General features: G+C 35.4%; 1 protein-coding gene across 4 annotated transcripts in view; it reads right to left on the bottom strand.

Moving 5' to 3' along the window:
* Nucleotides 1-14,892, bottom strand: part of Vps36 (vacuolar protein sorting 36 homolog) — a 30,078-nt gene that overhangs the window by 14,716 nt on the left and 470 nt on the right. For 2 of the 4 annotated variants that reach the window (XM_076872125.1, XM_076872126.1), the window contains exons 2-6: nt 6,964-7,032; nt 4,934-5,004; nt 2,412-2,526; nt 1,210-1,299; nt 480-566 (exon numbers count right to left, since the gene is read on the bottom strand). In XM_076872125.1, coding sequence (XP_076728240.1) covers nt 480-566; nt 1,210-1,299; nt 2,412-2,526; nt 4,934-5,004; nt 6,964-7,032 — 432 coding nt within the window. Of the gene's footprint in view, nt 1-479; nt 567-1,209; nt 1,300-2,411; nt 2,527-4,933; nt 5,005-6,963; nt 7,033-14,687; nt 14,785-14,892 lie in introns of those variants that run through there. The other 2 variants (XM_076872128.1, XM_076872127.1) reach the window with 2 other exon arrangements.

The following is a 14,892-nucleotide window of genomic DNA, read 5'->3' as shown; positions in this document are numbered from 1 at the left end:
TCTCTGAGTATAAGTGATAGGCTGGTTGGAGCCATTCTTATTGTCTAGTGTCTCATCTTCAATTGGTCAGCAGTATAAAACTGTGTGGTGGCTAGCCAGGAACAGTGGCCATAGAACAGCATTTTTCTCTCAACTAAGTTAATCAAACTTCCAAAATAATTATACTGAGAACCTTGAACTCATTAGGAGTATCCTCTAATCAATTACATCTTTAAAATTTGCATATAACATTCTATGATGTTCTCTAACAGAAAACAAAATTGGGTTTCTTTTTTATTTTTAGAAAAAGCTTTTAAAATGTGTTTAGGTTAACTTAATGCCAACCTGAGGTAAACCCATTACAGGAAAGAGGAAACTGCAGAGTTGCATGCAATTTAAATATTATTCATATTACAAAATGGAATTAGTCACAGCTGTATCCAAAAGAATAAACACAAATAGCTGAAAAAGATGACTGACTGGAACTTATTAAGAGTTACCTCAGAAATATTTTTGTCAGTTTCTTTTCTTTTTTCTTCCAGTTTCCTTTCAATACCTACAATTCCTACAGCTCTTACTCTTCCTGGCTGGAAAAAAAAGAAAATACAGAACATAAAACATACTAAATGGGAAGGAAACAAAATCTTTTGTGAACCACATTGTGTTTTCAATGGCGGGAAAGGACCACAAAGAGCCAAAGAAAAACAACATACAATTACATCTAGCTTCCTTTCAAAACATTTTTCTGTTTCTGAGTGTACATAATGTCTTTGAATCAGTAAAGAAAAAGCAAATATACAAAAAATGACCATTTTATTCTGTATTTAAATAAAAATTAAATTTCCTATTTATGTTTGTTCTTCGGCAAGCTAAGTCAAATGTTTAAAAGGGTCTCAAATGTATAAAAAATTATAGCTAATTTTTTTGATACTTGACAGTTATACAAACTACTTCATACATTTGAGAGCCTGTTCATAGTTTGTGATTTAGACTAAATGCTATAAAAATTAATTTTTTTACCCAAATAATACTATTTTGTTTTTGGCAAGTTCTATGGTTACAGAGTTTTTTTTTTTTTTTTTTTTCAATCCTGAAGATTGGATTCAGGGCCTTGCACATGCTAGGTAAGCATTCTACCATTGAGCTACAGATTGTCCGGGCTGGACAATCTTAATGAAGATGCAAGAACAGAGTTGAAAATACTGGATTAATATATAGTTTTAAAAATACCTGGGGTCCTCTATTTGTTTGTATTGACTGAGACACTGGCATGTTCTCCCATCTTCTTTGTGTCATTTCCTCTGATAAACGCCTGTAAAACTGTTATGTACAGACATATACTTTAAGTGAGTCAGTAAAGTTGTGGCATCCTTGGACAAATTAGTATAAAAGTCTGTTGTTCAGCCTTGTACAACAAGCCTAGAATTCTCAGAGACATCAAAGGAAATCAAAGGAAGTTCTTTTCTTGGCTCAACTTCAGAAAACACAAAGGAAAAAAAAAGGAACTGACCTTCTATATAAAGCGAACTACTTTCAACAAAGAGATGAGTGACAATGAAACAAATCAGACTTACTTTAAACAATACTGCATATATAGATTATTTTCAATCTAGAGTGAAAGAAACACAGAGCCAGGAAAAATACACAACGCTTTTTCCATGAAGGATACAGAGAACAATTTGTCTAATTAAAATGTGAAGCCAAAAATTAGGGACCAAACATGCTCACTAAATTGAATATATTTTTCAATTATGGTGAGACTGGACTTCAGTCACTCACTTATATTTGCTTAGTGACTACTGTATGTGGAACACTGGGTAAAGTGCTGCTGAAAAGAAAAAAATATATATATTCATGAGGAGATAAATATACCTGCAAATAAACACCTGTACAGTAATTTATTAATCAGAATATATAGACTCTATACTGCAGCATAAGTACTTAAGTGATTAGATTTGTGTGGAGCCTGCTTTAAGGCTGGTGAGCTATCAGATATTACCTCAGTTTAACATTTCCCTGCATAAGACACTGTTTTCCCTTCCCTTTCCTTTCTCTCTCTTCTGCCCTCACTCTTTCTGGTATAGGAGATCAAGCCCATGGTCTTGCACTCACTAGTTAATCACTCCACCACTGAGCTACACCCCCAGCCCCCATACTCTTTAACCAAACTACACCACTGAAAACTTTACTAGTAGCCAAGTAGCATGACTTAGCATATTTACAGCCTCAGCTCCCTCCTGTGACCACACCTTCATGCTTTCTGTTCCCATTAAAACCTAAACTCATATTCTCTACTGTCGATAAGGCTTAAGATGTAAAAAGATTTTACTGTAAAAATATGAGAGAAACCTGTTATATTGCCTTCCATTATATTAAACCCCACACACCCACACACACTTTTCTAGTCCAATTTTATTGATATGGAAGCTTACCTCAATCTGGCCATGCTCTTTGAAGGAGAGTTTGATATAGGAGTTTTTACTACTCTGGAATGGGCCAGGTTCTTTGGTAGGAGGAGCTGGGTGCAGATGAACCACTATTTTGGCACTGAAGAAAGAGCAAATGTAACGTATTTAACTACCTTTAAAAATTAAAAAGACTAATTCCATTTTCATAACTTTTAATATATTTCCAAATCACTCTTAAATTCATGTGGAAACAAAGAATATCCCAAAAGATATCCTTTTAAAGTTCCTAGTAATTCATTATCAATGAAACTTTTCCTTGATACCAAAAAATTATAAGCAGTTATTTAAAACTTATAAACTATAAACCAAAAAGTTTCAAGTTACAGCTGTACAGATTAAAGAAAAGTATAGTTTTGAAAAAATAAGTTCAAAATAAATTTTTGAATTTTTGAGTAGTTTTGACTAAGGTGTTCCATCCACATGATCATCATAGGGTGCCTATAATTTCTGCCAAAGCATATTACCTTACTCATTTGAAAACAAAATATGAAAACTTATCTGTAAAACTGGCCAGCTGATATTTTATTAAAACTCCATCCAAAACTAACATTTTACAGTGTCATCTGTTGGAAAATGCCACTCAATGAGCAGCATGATCTAGAAAGATCCAACAGTAAAACAGAAACTACTATTATCTTTATTACAACATTACTTTCTATGCTTTTAAAAATACCACCATATTTGTTCAGCTTTATAAGTCTGTTTTCCTCCCAATTTTCAACCTTCTCAATATACAACCCATAAAGATGAACAAAACTTAAAAAAACACATAGTCAAAATGTCCTGGATACCTAGCTAAGAGCCCTTTAGGATCATGTTCTAGATGTGCCTATTACTCCATTTAACATTTCTTTGTGTGGCCCATATGGTTGCCTAAATATCACTGTAAAATTAAAATAACATGAGTGGGGCCTCCTCAGACTAACACAAGCTTTGTAAGTGAACTGGGGCCAGCCTCATGAGATTCTTTTCCTCTTCCTTTGTGGTGAATGTCTTTAAAGACAGGCGAGGCCAGCAAATAAACTATGTGAGCAGAATCACTGGACCACATGGACTAAGCCATCAACTAAAGCAACAAAACTATGACAATCATGATAAAGTGACTGAGCAAGAGCATTTCACACTCTTATTCAAAACCCTTGGCCCTGTTATCAGATTCTGTCAAAGGAAACCCAACAAAAACTGTAAGATTATGATACAAAATAAAGTTTAAAAATTCCAAAGTGTGCATAAAATACCCAAGTCAATTTTTCATATCTTTTTATTGAATCATTCTATTATCACATTTCATCAAATTTAAAACCTATGAAATGAAAAAAGAATCCCAATTTCAGATGCTAAAGTTAGGGGCTGGTATACAGCTCTATGGTAGAGCACTGCCTAACTAAGGCCCTGATTAAAAAAAAAAAAAAAAACTGAAATATATATGTGTTTATATCAATGTAATCTTCTAATTATTTGAGAAGAGGGACTGGGAACTACAGGGGGATATCTGAGAAAAGTTAACATAGCATGTAACTGAATTCCTCCTCAATGGAGATATTTTTTAAAATAAGACATTATTTTGAAAGTAACTATTCTAAATATTTTTATTACATAGTTTAGATTACCCTGGAACACAGCAGAGGAAAGATCAAATGATCTGGAATATCCCTATAATTTTACTTTCTATAATGTAATAAGATTGAAAAACATGCAAAGGAGGAAATACAAATTACAGAAACAATCTACTCTAAAAATCTATGGCTTACTTTTTTCAAAATGTTGGTTTGTTTCTTTAATGTCAAATAGTAGCCATAAAATTATTGTTTAAGGCATACACTACATTTCCAGTGAAGTTCAACATTGTTTTAACATCTATCGAAAAGTCTAATTATGCTAAGCCTAAAGAGGGACCAAGATAGAAAAACACTATCCCATGCCAAGAATATTTGTTCATAAGTATCCTGAATCACATGCACTTAAGATGTAAAGTCAAAATTTTGAGAATGCTTGAATAAATAAGAACATCTGAATCTATATTTCACACCAGAGTGGCCACATCTCCTAGTCTGCCTGGGAAGGTTCCATTATTATGCTATTGCCCTAATTGTTAAATGCACCTCCTCCTACTGCTCAAATGTTCTGTTTTGCAAAATAGCTATGATGCTCTATTTAATTCTGATACCTGAACAACTTGAACCTGAAAAATAAATTTAATGATCAGTACCAAAGTCAGTAATTTTTCTCAGATAGGTCATTTCTGATTTCAAGTACTGAATGACAGGCACAGATGTGAAAGCCAAGTGTCTGTGGAAATGAACACAATGCTAGCAGGGCCACATTTATTTATTATGAACCAAGAATGTCATAGCAAACCTTAGTACTTAATTTTTACTTAAAGAATTGGTCTAAGTGGGGAGAATAACCTTCTTTGGGGTCTTCCTGACTAACAGTGGGAGAGGAAGAATTTTTTATGAATAAAGGCTATACCATGTAGACCTCACCTCTTCCCAATTCCAGCTGCCTGTTCCTCAATGAATACAATGTGGGACAGAGGAATGGCCATGCAGCACTCCTAGGAGGAAATCATAGAAACAAGATCCATAATACTAGTCAGCAACCCTTGTTTTATAACATCAGTGCCCTATATTCCTAAGGGATTTAATAATTTTTAAAATGTTGCTTTATTTCTTAAATAAACTTAAGGAAGGATTAAATGAAAATGATACTGTGGTGGCATATTACTGTTTAGGCAAACCTAAGAGGTACAAAAGCAGCCATAATATACCTTTGTTTTCACAGTGGGGATAGTTTCTTAAAGTAACTTATGTGAAAACTTTTCATATGTAATTTTTTCTTATATAGAAAAGAAAAAATAGACAAAACAATTTCAAGGAGTGCATTATATGGATGATTTTTCTTCTTTATAACTTCCCATTCTTTACTCATACACACACACGCACACACACACACAATAAAACAAAATATTGATGTAACCTCCTTTTATTAGTACATATAATTTTAAATTATTATTCAATGCCAGGTGTAGTCACACACACCTATAGACCCAGCTATAGGGAGGCTGAGCCAGGAGGATTGCTTGAGTCCAAGAGTTTGAGGCCAGCCTGGGCAACAGTAAGACCTTGTTTGAAAAATAAATAAAGTGAGCTGGGGATGTGGCTCAGTGGTATAACACTGGCCTAGTGTGCATGAGATTCTGGGCTGGATTCCCAGTGCTGCAATAAACTGATTGATTGATTAATTAATTAATTAAAAATTATTTTATGTGACTGGTATATAATCGGTCTAAGGATTTCTCCAAATCGGCCTCTTTACATCATGATCAAAAAAATTATACTGATTCATTAATTTATCAAACATGGGTAAATGACTCCCACCTTCCCCTTAAAAACATTGATTTCCTGAATTATTTTAAAAGAATTAGACAACATTAGCCATTTATAGAATACATTATCAATGTGGGGAAAAACTGGTTCTTGAAGGCAAAAAAAGTCAGATATTGTAATGGTTAGTGGCCTTTCAAAGAGTACAGTATAGAATGTGAGGGTGATCTGGCTGCAACATCTGCCTCCCCACTGATCACCAGGGTTGATTCAGCTGATCTGAATGGCTAGGCAGGTGTCTCCTTCCTCCCTCACCACTCCACATGCATCCCTCCCGAAGCTGCATGATAGAGGAGCTTCCCCAGTAGAGGAGGGCCATTCTTCCATCAAGGTATAGGGGTAGCTGCACTCCCCTGTAAGAACCTCCAAACAAGCTCTCAAAGAGTACAGAATATAGTTTATCTGTAGTATTACAATTTCATGGGTGCTGGGGTATAGCTCAGGGGTTGAGGATGTACTTAGCATTTGTGAGGCCCTGAGTTCATCCCCAGCAAAATAAATAAATGAATTAATTAAATAGTTAGTTAATTCATTGTGAGTAACTGGTCAGGAAAATGAAAACAGATGAGATAGCTTATTTCACTGACAACGCTGAAATTATTATGTCACATATTTACTTTCAAGTTAAAGATCTTTGCAATGAAGATATCAGCTCTATATAACTTACTCTCCCTTCTTAGAGATTATAGAAATGAGGTTGGGAGGAGTTCCTCTCTTTCAGAATGACAAGGAGGCAGTCCTCCGTGTCCAGGTGAAGCACTTGACAGTCTCACCTCCTGACTCTCAGCAACAACCCGGGAGAACAGGTTGTTTGGGGGACAGTTGAAGTCTTTCTTAAGGATCCTTCACAACTGAGAGAACTCCCCTGCTAAATACCAAACACATGGCCTGACTGTTGCTTAGAAACAGGAATCACCATGGTTCTCCTTTCAGTAACTACACAGGGTTTTCCCAAGTCGGATGAGAGAAAACACCCTCAACTCCACTCTGTACACCATTCAAAGAGATCATGTGGACACACTCTTCTGATGTTCTAAAAAGGAAAGTGTGTGACAGGGGGAAAGACAAAAAAGAAGCAAAAAACTTGAGTGATTTAAAACCTAGAACAGATGCTAAAGGTTGTATCTTACATGATTTTTCTGATCTCTCCAAATCAGTCGGTGTGTACTAAGGAGGAGGGTCCCAGCATCAAATTTTATCTAGAAAGATAAGACCATCATCACAAAAGATTAATAATATGTCACTCAATGTCCAGATTTTTTTCTCTTTAATCGTAAAATATGAGTTAAATCATGAACATTTTCAAATTAGGTTTATCACAAATTAAAAAGAAGCAACACTATACACATTTCATAAATAAAAGCTATAAACACAGCCATGATATAATTAGGGGAAAACTGGAAATAATTGAGATGTATAATAATAGACGAGTGGTTAAAAAAAAGTGTGCCACATCCATTCAACCACATTCATACTATGGAATCCATGCAGAGGTTAAATGAATGACAATGTAGAATCATTATGGCTATCATGGAATTTAAGAGAATTGGTGAGGAAAAAGCAATTTGCAGCATATAACATATAATGTAATCCTCAAAAGACATGTTTGTAATACACACACGCGCGCACACACACACACACACACACACACCCCTATACATAAGTAACAGAAAAAGTTCTAAAAGGAATACACAGTGAAATATTAATAATGGATTTTTTCAAGAAAAGGGTGAGGGGAATAAGAGGAAGAGAAGCAAAGGACCTTTTAAAAACTGATTGAATTTGCTGGGCATGGTGGCACACACCTATAATTGTGACACAGAAGGTTTAGGCAGGAGGAATAAGTTTGAGGCCAGCCTCAGCAACTTGTCCAGGCCCTAAGCAACTTAGTGAGATCCCACTCCCCACCCTCAAAAAAAAAAAAAAAAAAAAAAAAAAAAAGATTGCATATTTTTACAATGAGACTGAGTTCATGTATAATACTTTTATAACTGTTTGATTAATTTCTAAAATAGAAAATTCGGAAATAGACACAAACACATACAAGAATAGGTATGGATGGAGAGTTAATCAGTGGCACTGAGCTAACTGGGTTTCCAGGTAAGAAAAAAACAAAGTTGGATTATATACTGCACCAGAATAAGTTCTATATAGGTCAAATATTTAAGAGAAAGGAAAGAAAGAAGAAAGTAAAGAAAGAGAGGCAAATCATAAAAACAGTAGGAAAAAAGTGAAAGGATTATAAAAATAATCTCAGGGTGGGGAAAGCCTTCTTAAGAAAAGCATTAAACCCATTAGCACTAGAGGAAAAGACTTATAACTTCACCTGTACACATGCACACACAAAAATTCTTCATGGAAAAACTATCAATAGCAAAAACAAGAGACAAACAGAATGGGAAAAAGAATTGCAACTCACATCAGAGACAAAGAGCTAATTTCCTTAATATATAGAACACTCATAAATCAATGAGAAAATAACCTATAACCATTATAAAAATGAACAAAGACTATTAACAGAAAAGTTTACAAAAACAGGAAGTTCAAATGACTCTTAAACATATTAACAAATGTATAATCTCACTGATACTCAGATAAATGAAAATTAAAAGATCATTAAGATACTCCTTTTCGGGCTGGGGTTGTGGCTCAGTGACTTGCCTCCCACCTAAGAGGCACTAGGTTCCATCCTCAGCACCACATAAAAATAAACAGATACTGTGTCCATGTGTAACTAATTTTTTTTTTTTTTTTTAAAGATAAACCTTTTCATTAGTTTGACTGACACAGATCCAAAAGGTTGGTAACACTTTACTGGTGGTATTTGGGAAAATATACTTCCTGATGGGACAGTCTGCAAAAGGCAGTTTGTTATTTTCTAACAAAATTACAAATATAAGTGCTGGGGATGTGGCTCAGTGGTACAGCACTTTCCTAATATGGGCAAGACCCAGGGTCCAATCTCCCATGCTGCAACAACAACAAATTGGAAATACAAATATCCCTTGACCCAAGGATACTTGGCACTTGTAGGAATTTACCCCACAGATGAATTCATACATGAGCAAGGTGATTCAGTACTTGGCTATTCACTGCTGTTTATAAGAGCAAAAGATGAGAGACAATTCTAACATCCATCAACAGGGAAATGCACACATATACAATAGATTATAGGCAGTTCACTAAAAAGAATATGGAAACTCTTTACATACTTGTAATACTTGATAAAATCTAAGATGTCACTGAATGTGACCTGCATCCTAATTTCAAAATTGTTAAAATGTGAACAAAAAAGTAAGCTTAGAATCAGTGAGGTACAGAGCAGTATACATAGTATAGAATTGATAGGGGAAAAGCAATTTGCAGCACATTGCATATAACATAATATAATTTTACATTTTAAAAAGGAAAAAACAACACTCTTCGCACAAATACTTATGTATGACAAATATGCATGCTTTCTAGAATTATATAGTGGTGGTCTCTGAGGGAGACAGAATGGGAAGGAGACTTCTAACTGTTCTCGACTAAATCTGAATGTCTGGCCTATCCCTCATTGTGATGATGTTTGGAGGGGCCCTTTAGGAAGTGCTTATGTGTATGTAGAGAAGGTCATGAGATGGGGTCCTATGATGGATCAGAGTCCTTGTGAGAAATGAAAAGACACAAGTCCTCTCTCTACATGCATGGACCCAGGAAAGGCCACTGAGTGCACACAGCAGGATGGTGGTGTCTGCAAGCCAGGACAAGGACCCTGGAAGACCCACATCCCCCAGCACCTTGATCATGGACTTCCGAGCCCACAGAACTGTGAAACATAAATGTCAGCTGTTTAAGTCACCCCAGTCTGTGGCATTGTTACAGCAGTCTGAGCTGAGACTACTTTCTGGGTATTACAGCTGTATCAACAACTCAAAATAATATGTTTTAAAATGTCCTTTAAAACTATAATATAATCACAAAAATACTCCAGCTACTTCTTTAGTTTCAAATTTTAACACTCATAATTTGTTATTATTCCTGAAAGTAAGATTAATAAAGTCAATAATCTGAGAGATTGATAGATACTTTCATTTCTGTTAAAATCAAGAAATATACTGGAAACTTCTATTAGCTCTATTAGAAAGTAGAATTTGCCATGATTAGACCTTGCTTAGATCCTACGAAAAAATATTTAGTTATATCAGAAGTTATAAGGCCAGTCCCAGTTACTTGTCTACCTTATATTATAAACTCTAAGGAAAGCGTTTTGGTGAGGGTCCAATTTATTATAAATAATAAAATTCTTCTTAGTTAAAAGAAAATGATTAAGAGCTAGAGGTGTGACTCAATGTTATAAATGCTTGGCTAGCATGCTTGAGGCCCTGGGTTTGATCCCCAATACCATAAATAATAATAACAACAACAATAATATGTTTGTCAAATAAATAACCAATTAGTACTATATATATATAGTATGTATTTCATATAAATATATACACATATATATGTATATATTTTATTTTTTCTTTCGAGTACTGGGGATTAAACCCAAGGGCTATACCACTGAGCTACATCCCCAGTCCTTTTTATGTTTTTATTTTAAGACAAAGTCTCACAAAGTTGCCCAGGCTGGACTCAAACTTGTTTTTCTCCTACCTCAGCCTCCTGATAGTTGGCACCACCCATAGCTATATATCATTCTTAAATAGAAATAATCATAAATTATGCATGTAGTCAAAAATATATTACAAGATACCCATGGTATTATTAAGAGAGGAAAAAATTAAGTTTCAAAATAGTATACATAACCTGATTATATACAAACACATATAATCACACAAACACAAAATGTGCCAAAAGTAATTTTTATGGGTAGATTTACAGATCATGCCAAGTTTCTTCTTTTGGTTTTAGTTGTATTTAACAATTTTGTCAAATAAAATTTAGAAAATTTATCATTGACATATAACTTCATTTAACTCTGAAATATATATAAATTGGTTTTTGTTAAGTCAAGCACACACAGAAATAGGTATTAAAAAAAAAACAACACTTTTTTTGGGGTACTGGAAATTGAGTGCAGGAATGCTTAACCACTGAGCTGCATCCCTTTTTGTATTTTATTTAGAGACAGGGTCTCACTGAGTTTCTTAAGTCTTGCTAAATTGCTAAGGTTGGCTTTGAAATTGCAATCCTCCTGTCTCAGCCTCCCAAGCTGCTGAGATTACAGGTGTGTGCCACCACCCCCTGGCTCCAAAACATTTTATGCCATACATTTTAAAACACTTTTTAAAGCATAAGTTCTGTAATATTAGCTAAGTATTAAATAATGATATGGTTGATAAATTTTAACAATAAGAGGTTTACTGAACCATCTAGTTTAGTTATATACATTCTGAAAGATATTCCACAACACTCCAACACAGAGAAAAAGCCTTATAAGTTTCCATGTTCTCCTATGAATCAAAAGTAAAGCATAGGTGTTTCCAGTACATAATTCAGTCTGGCTTCAAATGTTTTGTTTAATCTTATGTATGCTAAACCAAATAATTAAATTTAAGATATTTTAAAAATCTCTTTTTTTTACCAATGAATAAGATTTCTCTTTTCCAAAAGCAAATATTTCATTAACTTGAGAGTACATGGTGCTGCATTAGAACATAAAAGCTCTGATTAAAAAACTGCATTTCATGGGCTGGGGATGTGGCTCAAGCGGTAGCACACTTGCCTGGCATGTGTGTGGCCTGGGTTCGATCCTCAGCACCACATACAAACAAAGATGTTGTGTCCACCAAAAACTAAAAAATAAATACTAAAAAATTCTTCTCTATCTCACTCTCTCTTTAAAAAAAACAACAAAAAACTGCATTTCATCTTACTGAAATCTGAGCATAAGGGTAGGAATTTAAAATTCAAGCCAAAGTATGTTCCATTGCTATGTCAATTAAGATGTTGCTGCTCTAAGTGAAGAAATTGTGTAATAGTTCCCTTCAGGGGTTCCAATGGATTATGATCTAACCTGATAGACAAGTTTAGGCTGGTTTGCTTCTAGTACTCAGAGCTAGAATTATATTAGCTACTTAAAAGTTAAATTTAGGTACTTGCTGAATAAGCTTTTCCTTTTTTTTTCTTTTTATATTTTTCTACTATAAAGGTAATGCATTTTCATTGTTGAAAAATCTGGAAAAAAAATTTTTAAATCTGTGAAAGAAAATGAAATCACTTGTAATTACATTAGCCAGAGGGTGTATATTTATGTATGTATATACTCTTTAATGAATGAGACCATGATATTTATAGTTTTACAACTTTTTTCACTTATCACTCTATGGTTAGCAATTTCTCTTGCTAATTAGGATAAGCAATAATTTAACTAATCTCTGTAATAATTCAGATTGCTTCCAATTCCCAACATATATTAAATAATATTATATATAATGCTGAGATGAGTGTCCTTCTGTGTAATATTTTTATACATACCTGATTATTTCCCAAGAGTAAATTCATAAAATGAAACAGCTGAGAGAGAATAAACATTTTGTAAATTTTCTGGTATGCAGAGCCAATTTACCACTTTATACATTTGTAATCTTACATTTTTTTTTAAATTAGTTGAGTCTATAGAAGCATCTGTGAAATGAAACAAATGACCTGTCTACCTGCTTATGAAAACAACACATTATCCAGTCATAATGCATCCATGCAAACTGTGCTTGTATAAGCAAGCAAGCACACATTTATTCACAAGAGGCACTTGGGCAGTAGAAAGATCATAGTCCATTGGATCTCGTTTGGAATTCTAGTTCCACCAATTACTAGATATGTGACCCTGGACAGTTCACAGTTTTCTCAACTAACAACTATGGGTCTCAGTTTCTTCATCTTTGGAAGGATCAGCTATATGAACATTACATAAAGTGGCATTAGGGACTGCTATACTTTGAAGTGCTGCAGCACAGTGAAAGAAGCATGGGGCTGGGAGTCCATCAATAGAGATTCAAATCCTCTCCTTCTAACTGATCATCTTAGGCAAGTCCCTATATCTCTAAGTGAAAATCTTCTCATTCAGCAAAATACTCATTTTGAGGGGAGTAAATGAGATCATTAATAAGGTCCTTGCACAGAGTAGGTAATTCATTCTGATTTTTAAAAATGGATTTCATACCCACAAAGAGCCAGTAGGTAAAAAAAAGGAAGACTAAAATCCACTTTCCACCCTTCAGGAGGATCCAAGTGGTCTAGAAGAACACCATGCGCCCACTTGCCTAGGGAACCTGCTGGTATACACAGCTATGAGGGCTGAGCAGTCTGCACTGTAGTTGGGGACCAAGGGAGCCTGTGAAGGATTCAGAGTGGGAGACTAACTGGATCAGATCTCAAGGCTCATGTACAGCCTACTAGAGTCTTTAGCATCACTTGAGGTCGAAAATCTTCCAGAAGATGGGAGTAAGCCAAATCAGAACACTTCCTCCCAGGAATCAATCTGGCCTTCAATCACACTAGGGACCAAGCAGCTGCAAATAGCTCAGCAAGTGATAGATTAGGTCCCTCAGGACACAGTGATAAGTAGGGTCCCACTTTAATTTCAAGATACTGATTCACTTCTGGGCAGCCCCAGGTTTTAGAAGAGTTAAAGAGTTTTTGACTAAATGAATGGGTCTCCAGATGGGCCTTACCCAGGACTTTTTCTTAAGCCTGATACCTATGTATTTGCTTAAAAAAAAAAAAGAAAGAAAAAGCATCCAAGATTTTAAAGGAAAAATTAGATTTTGCTGATTCAACAATTTTTTCCACAAACAGGTGCTAATGGTGGTGATTTTATATTATTGTAAAGATAACATAGCTGGGGCTGGGGTTGTGGCTCAGTGGTAGAGTGCCTAGCACATGTGAGGAACTGGGTTCAATCTTCAGCACCACATAAAAATAAATTAAATAAAGGTATTGGGTCCACCTAACTTAAAAAAATTAAATATATATAAATACATATATAATTGCTACACTGTCTGCCAGCAAAGGCGTCCCTAATTTGTTTCTGGTGTCCCACAGACAACAAGGTGTTGACTTCCAGGTACTCATTCAGGGAGGGGCACTGGAGAAGTCTCTGAAGACCACATGTCAGTGTCAGCATACAGTTCTTAAAGCCAGCGCAGAATCAAACCCAATAAAGGAGAGGATTGATTGAGCTTCTCATTCAAAGTGGTTCCAAAGATGTAAACTGGGTAAGGAAGAAAAAGTAAAGTTTGCTTGTCACTCCAATCAAACGATGCAAGATCCAATTTGAGATCAAATCAATGAAAGTGCTAATGAAGTAAATGAAGTCCAAGCAAATCACTTAAGGAAAAACCCTTGATTTAATAACAGGAAACATAGTCCACGGAAATCGCCCAAAGGAAGTAGAGGACTTAGGTTTCACATCACTTGTGGCCCTAGACAGCAGTGTGCACGGACCAGGAAGAGCTGTGGGTCAAGTATACCAAGTATAGCAAAGTAGGAGGAAGTTTAATTAAGAAATAGCAAGGAAGGAGAGAGGTGGCAAGTGAAAACTTCCGGAAACTAAAAATGCTTATGGGTAAATGAGTTAACTTTTTTTTTTCTTCCCTAATTCCAAATTGCACATTTCATCCAGGAGAGGATATTTTGTAGTTTTCCCCCAAGTACCCACAAAATATTTAATTACATACTGTATTTCTCTTCTCAATTTGCAAACCCATCTCCTAAGATTTATGCTTATATCACAGGGCAAGGTTGACTACCTACATCACTTTATAAGACTAAGCTCAAAACTCCCTCCCGTAAAAGTAATTACAAAAACAAACAAACAAAAACCCAAGAGTCTTTGGCAAGGGCGTTTCAAAGAGGAACGCTCTGCTACCTCTTTCAGAAATCTCTTCAAAGCAATCCACCCCTCTGCGCAGATCTGATAAGCCCTCCGCCTCTGGGGTCGCAGCTGAGCCGCCGGGGTGCTGGGGGACGTGCGCCCACCGCGCGCTGCTGGCAGAAGGCGGACCTAGACTGCCCCGGGGATTACGCCCGAGCCAGTGTCACTAAGGCTCTGAACCGAGCCAGAAAGTCGAGCA

Source organism: Callospermophilus lateralis, chromosome 12, assembly GCF_048772815.1.
Source record: "Callospermophilus lateralis isolate mCalLat2 chromosome 12, mCalLat2.hap1, whole genome shotgun sequence".
Classification (NCBI taxonomy): Eukaryota; Metazoa; Chordata; class Mammalia; order Rodentia; family Sciuridae; genus Callospermophilus; species Callospermophilus lateralis.
Note: the sequence above shows the minus strand (reverse complement) of the source record. Positions and strands in the feature narration are given on the sequence as shown.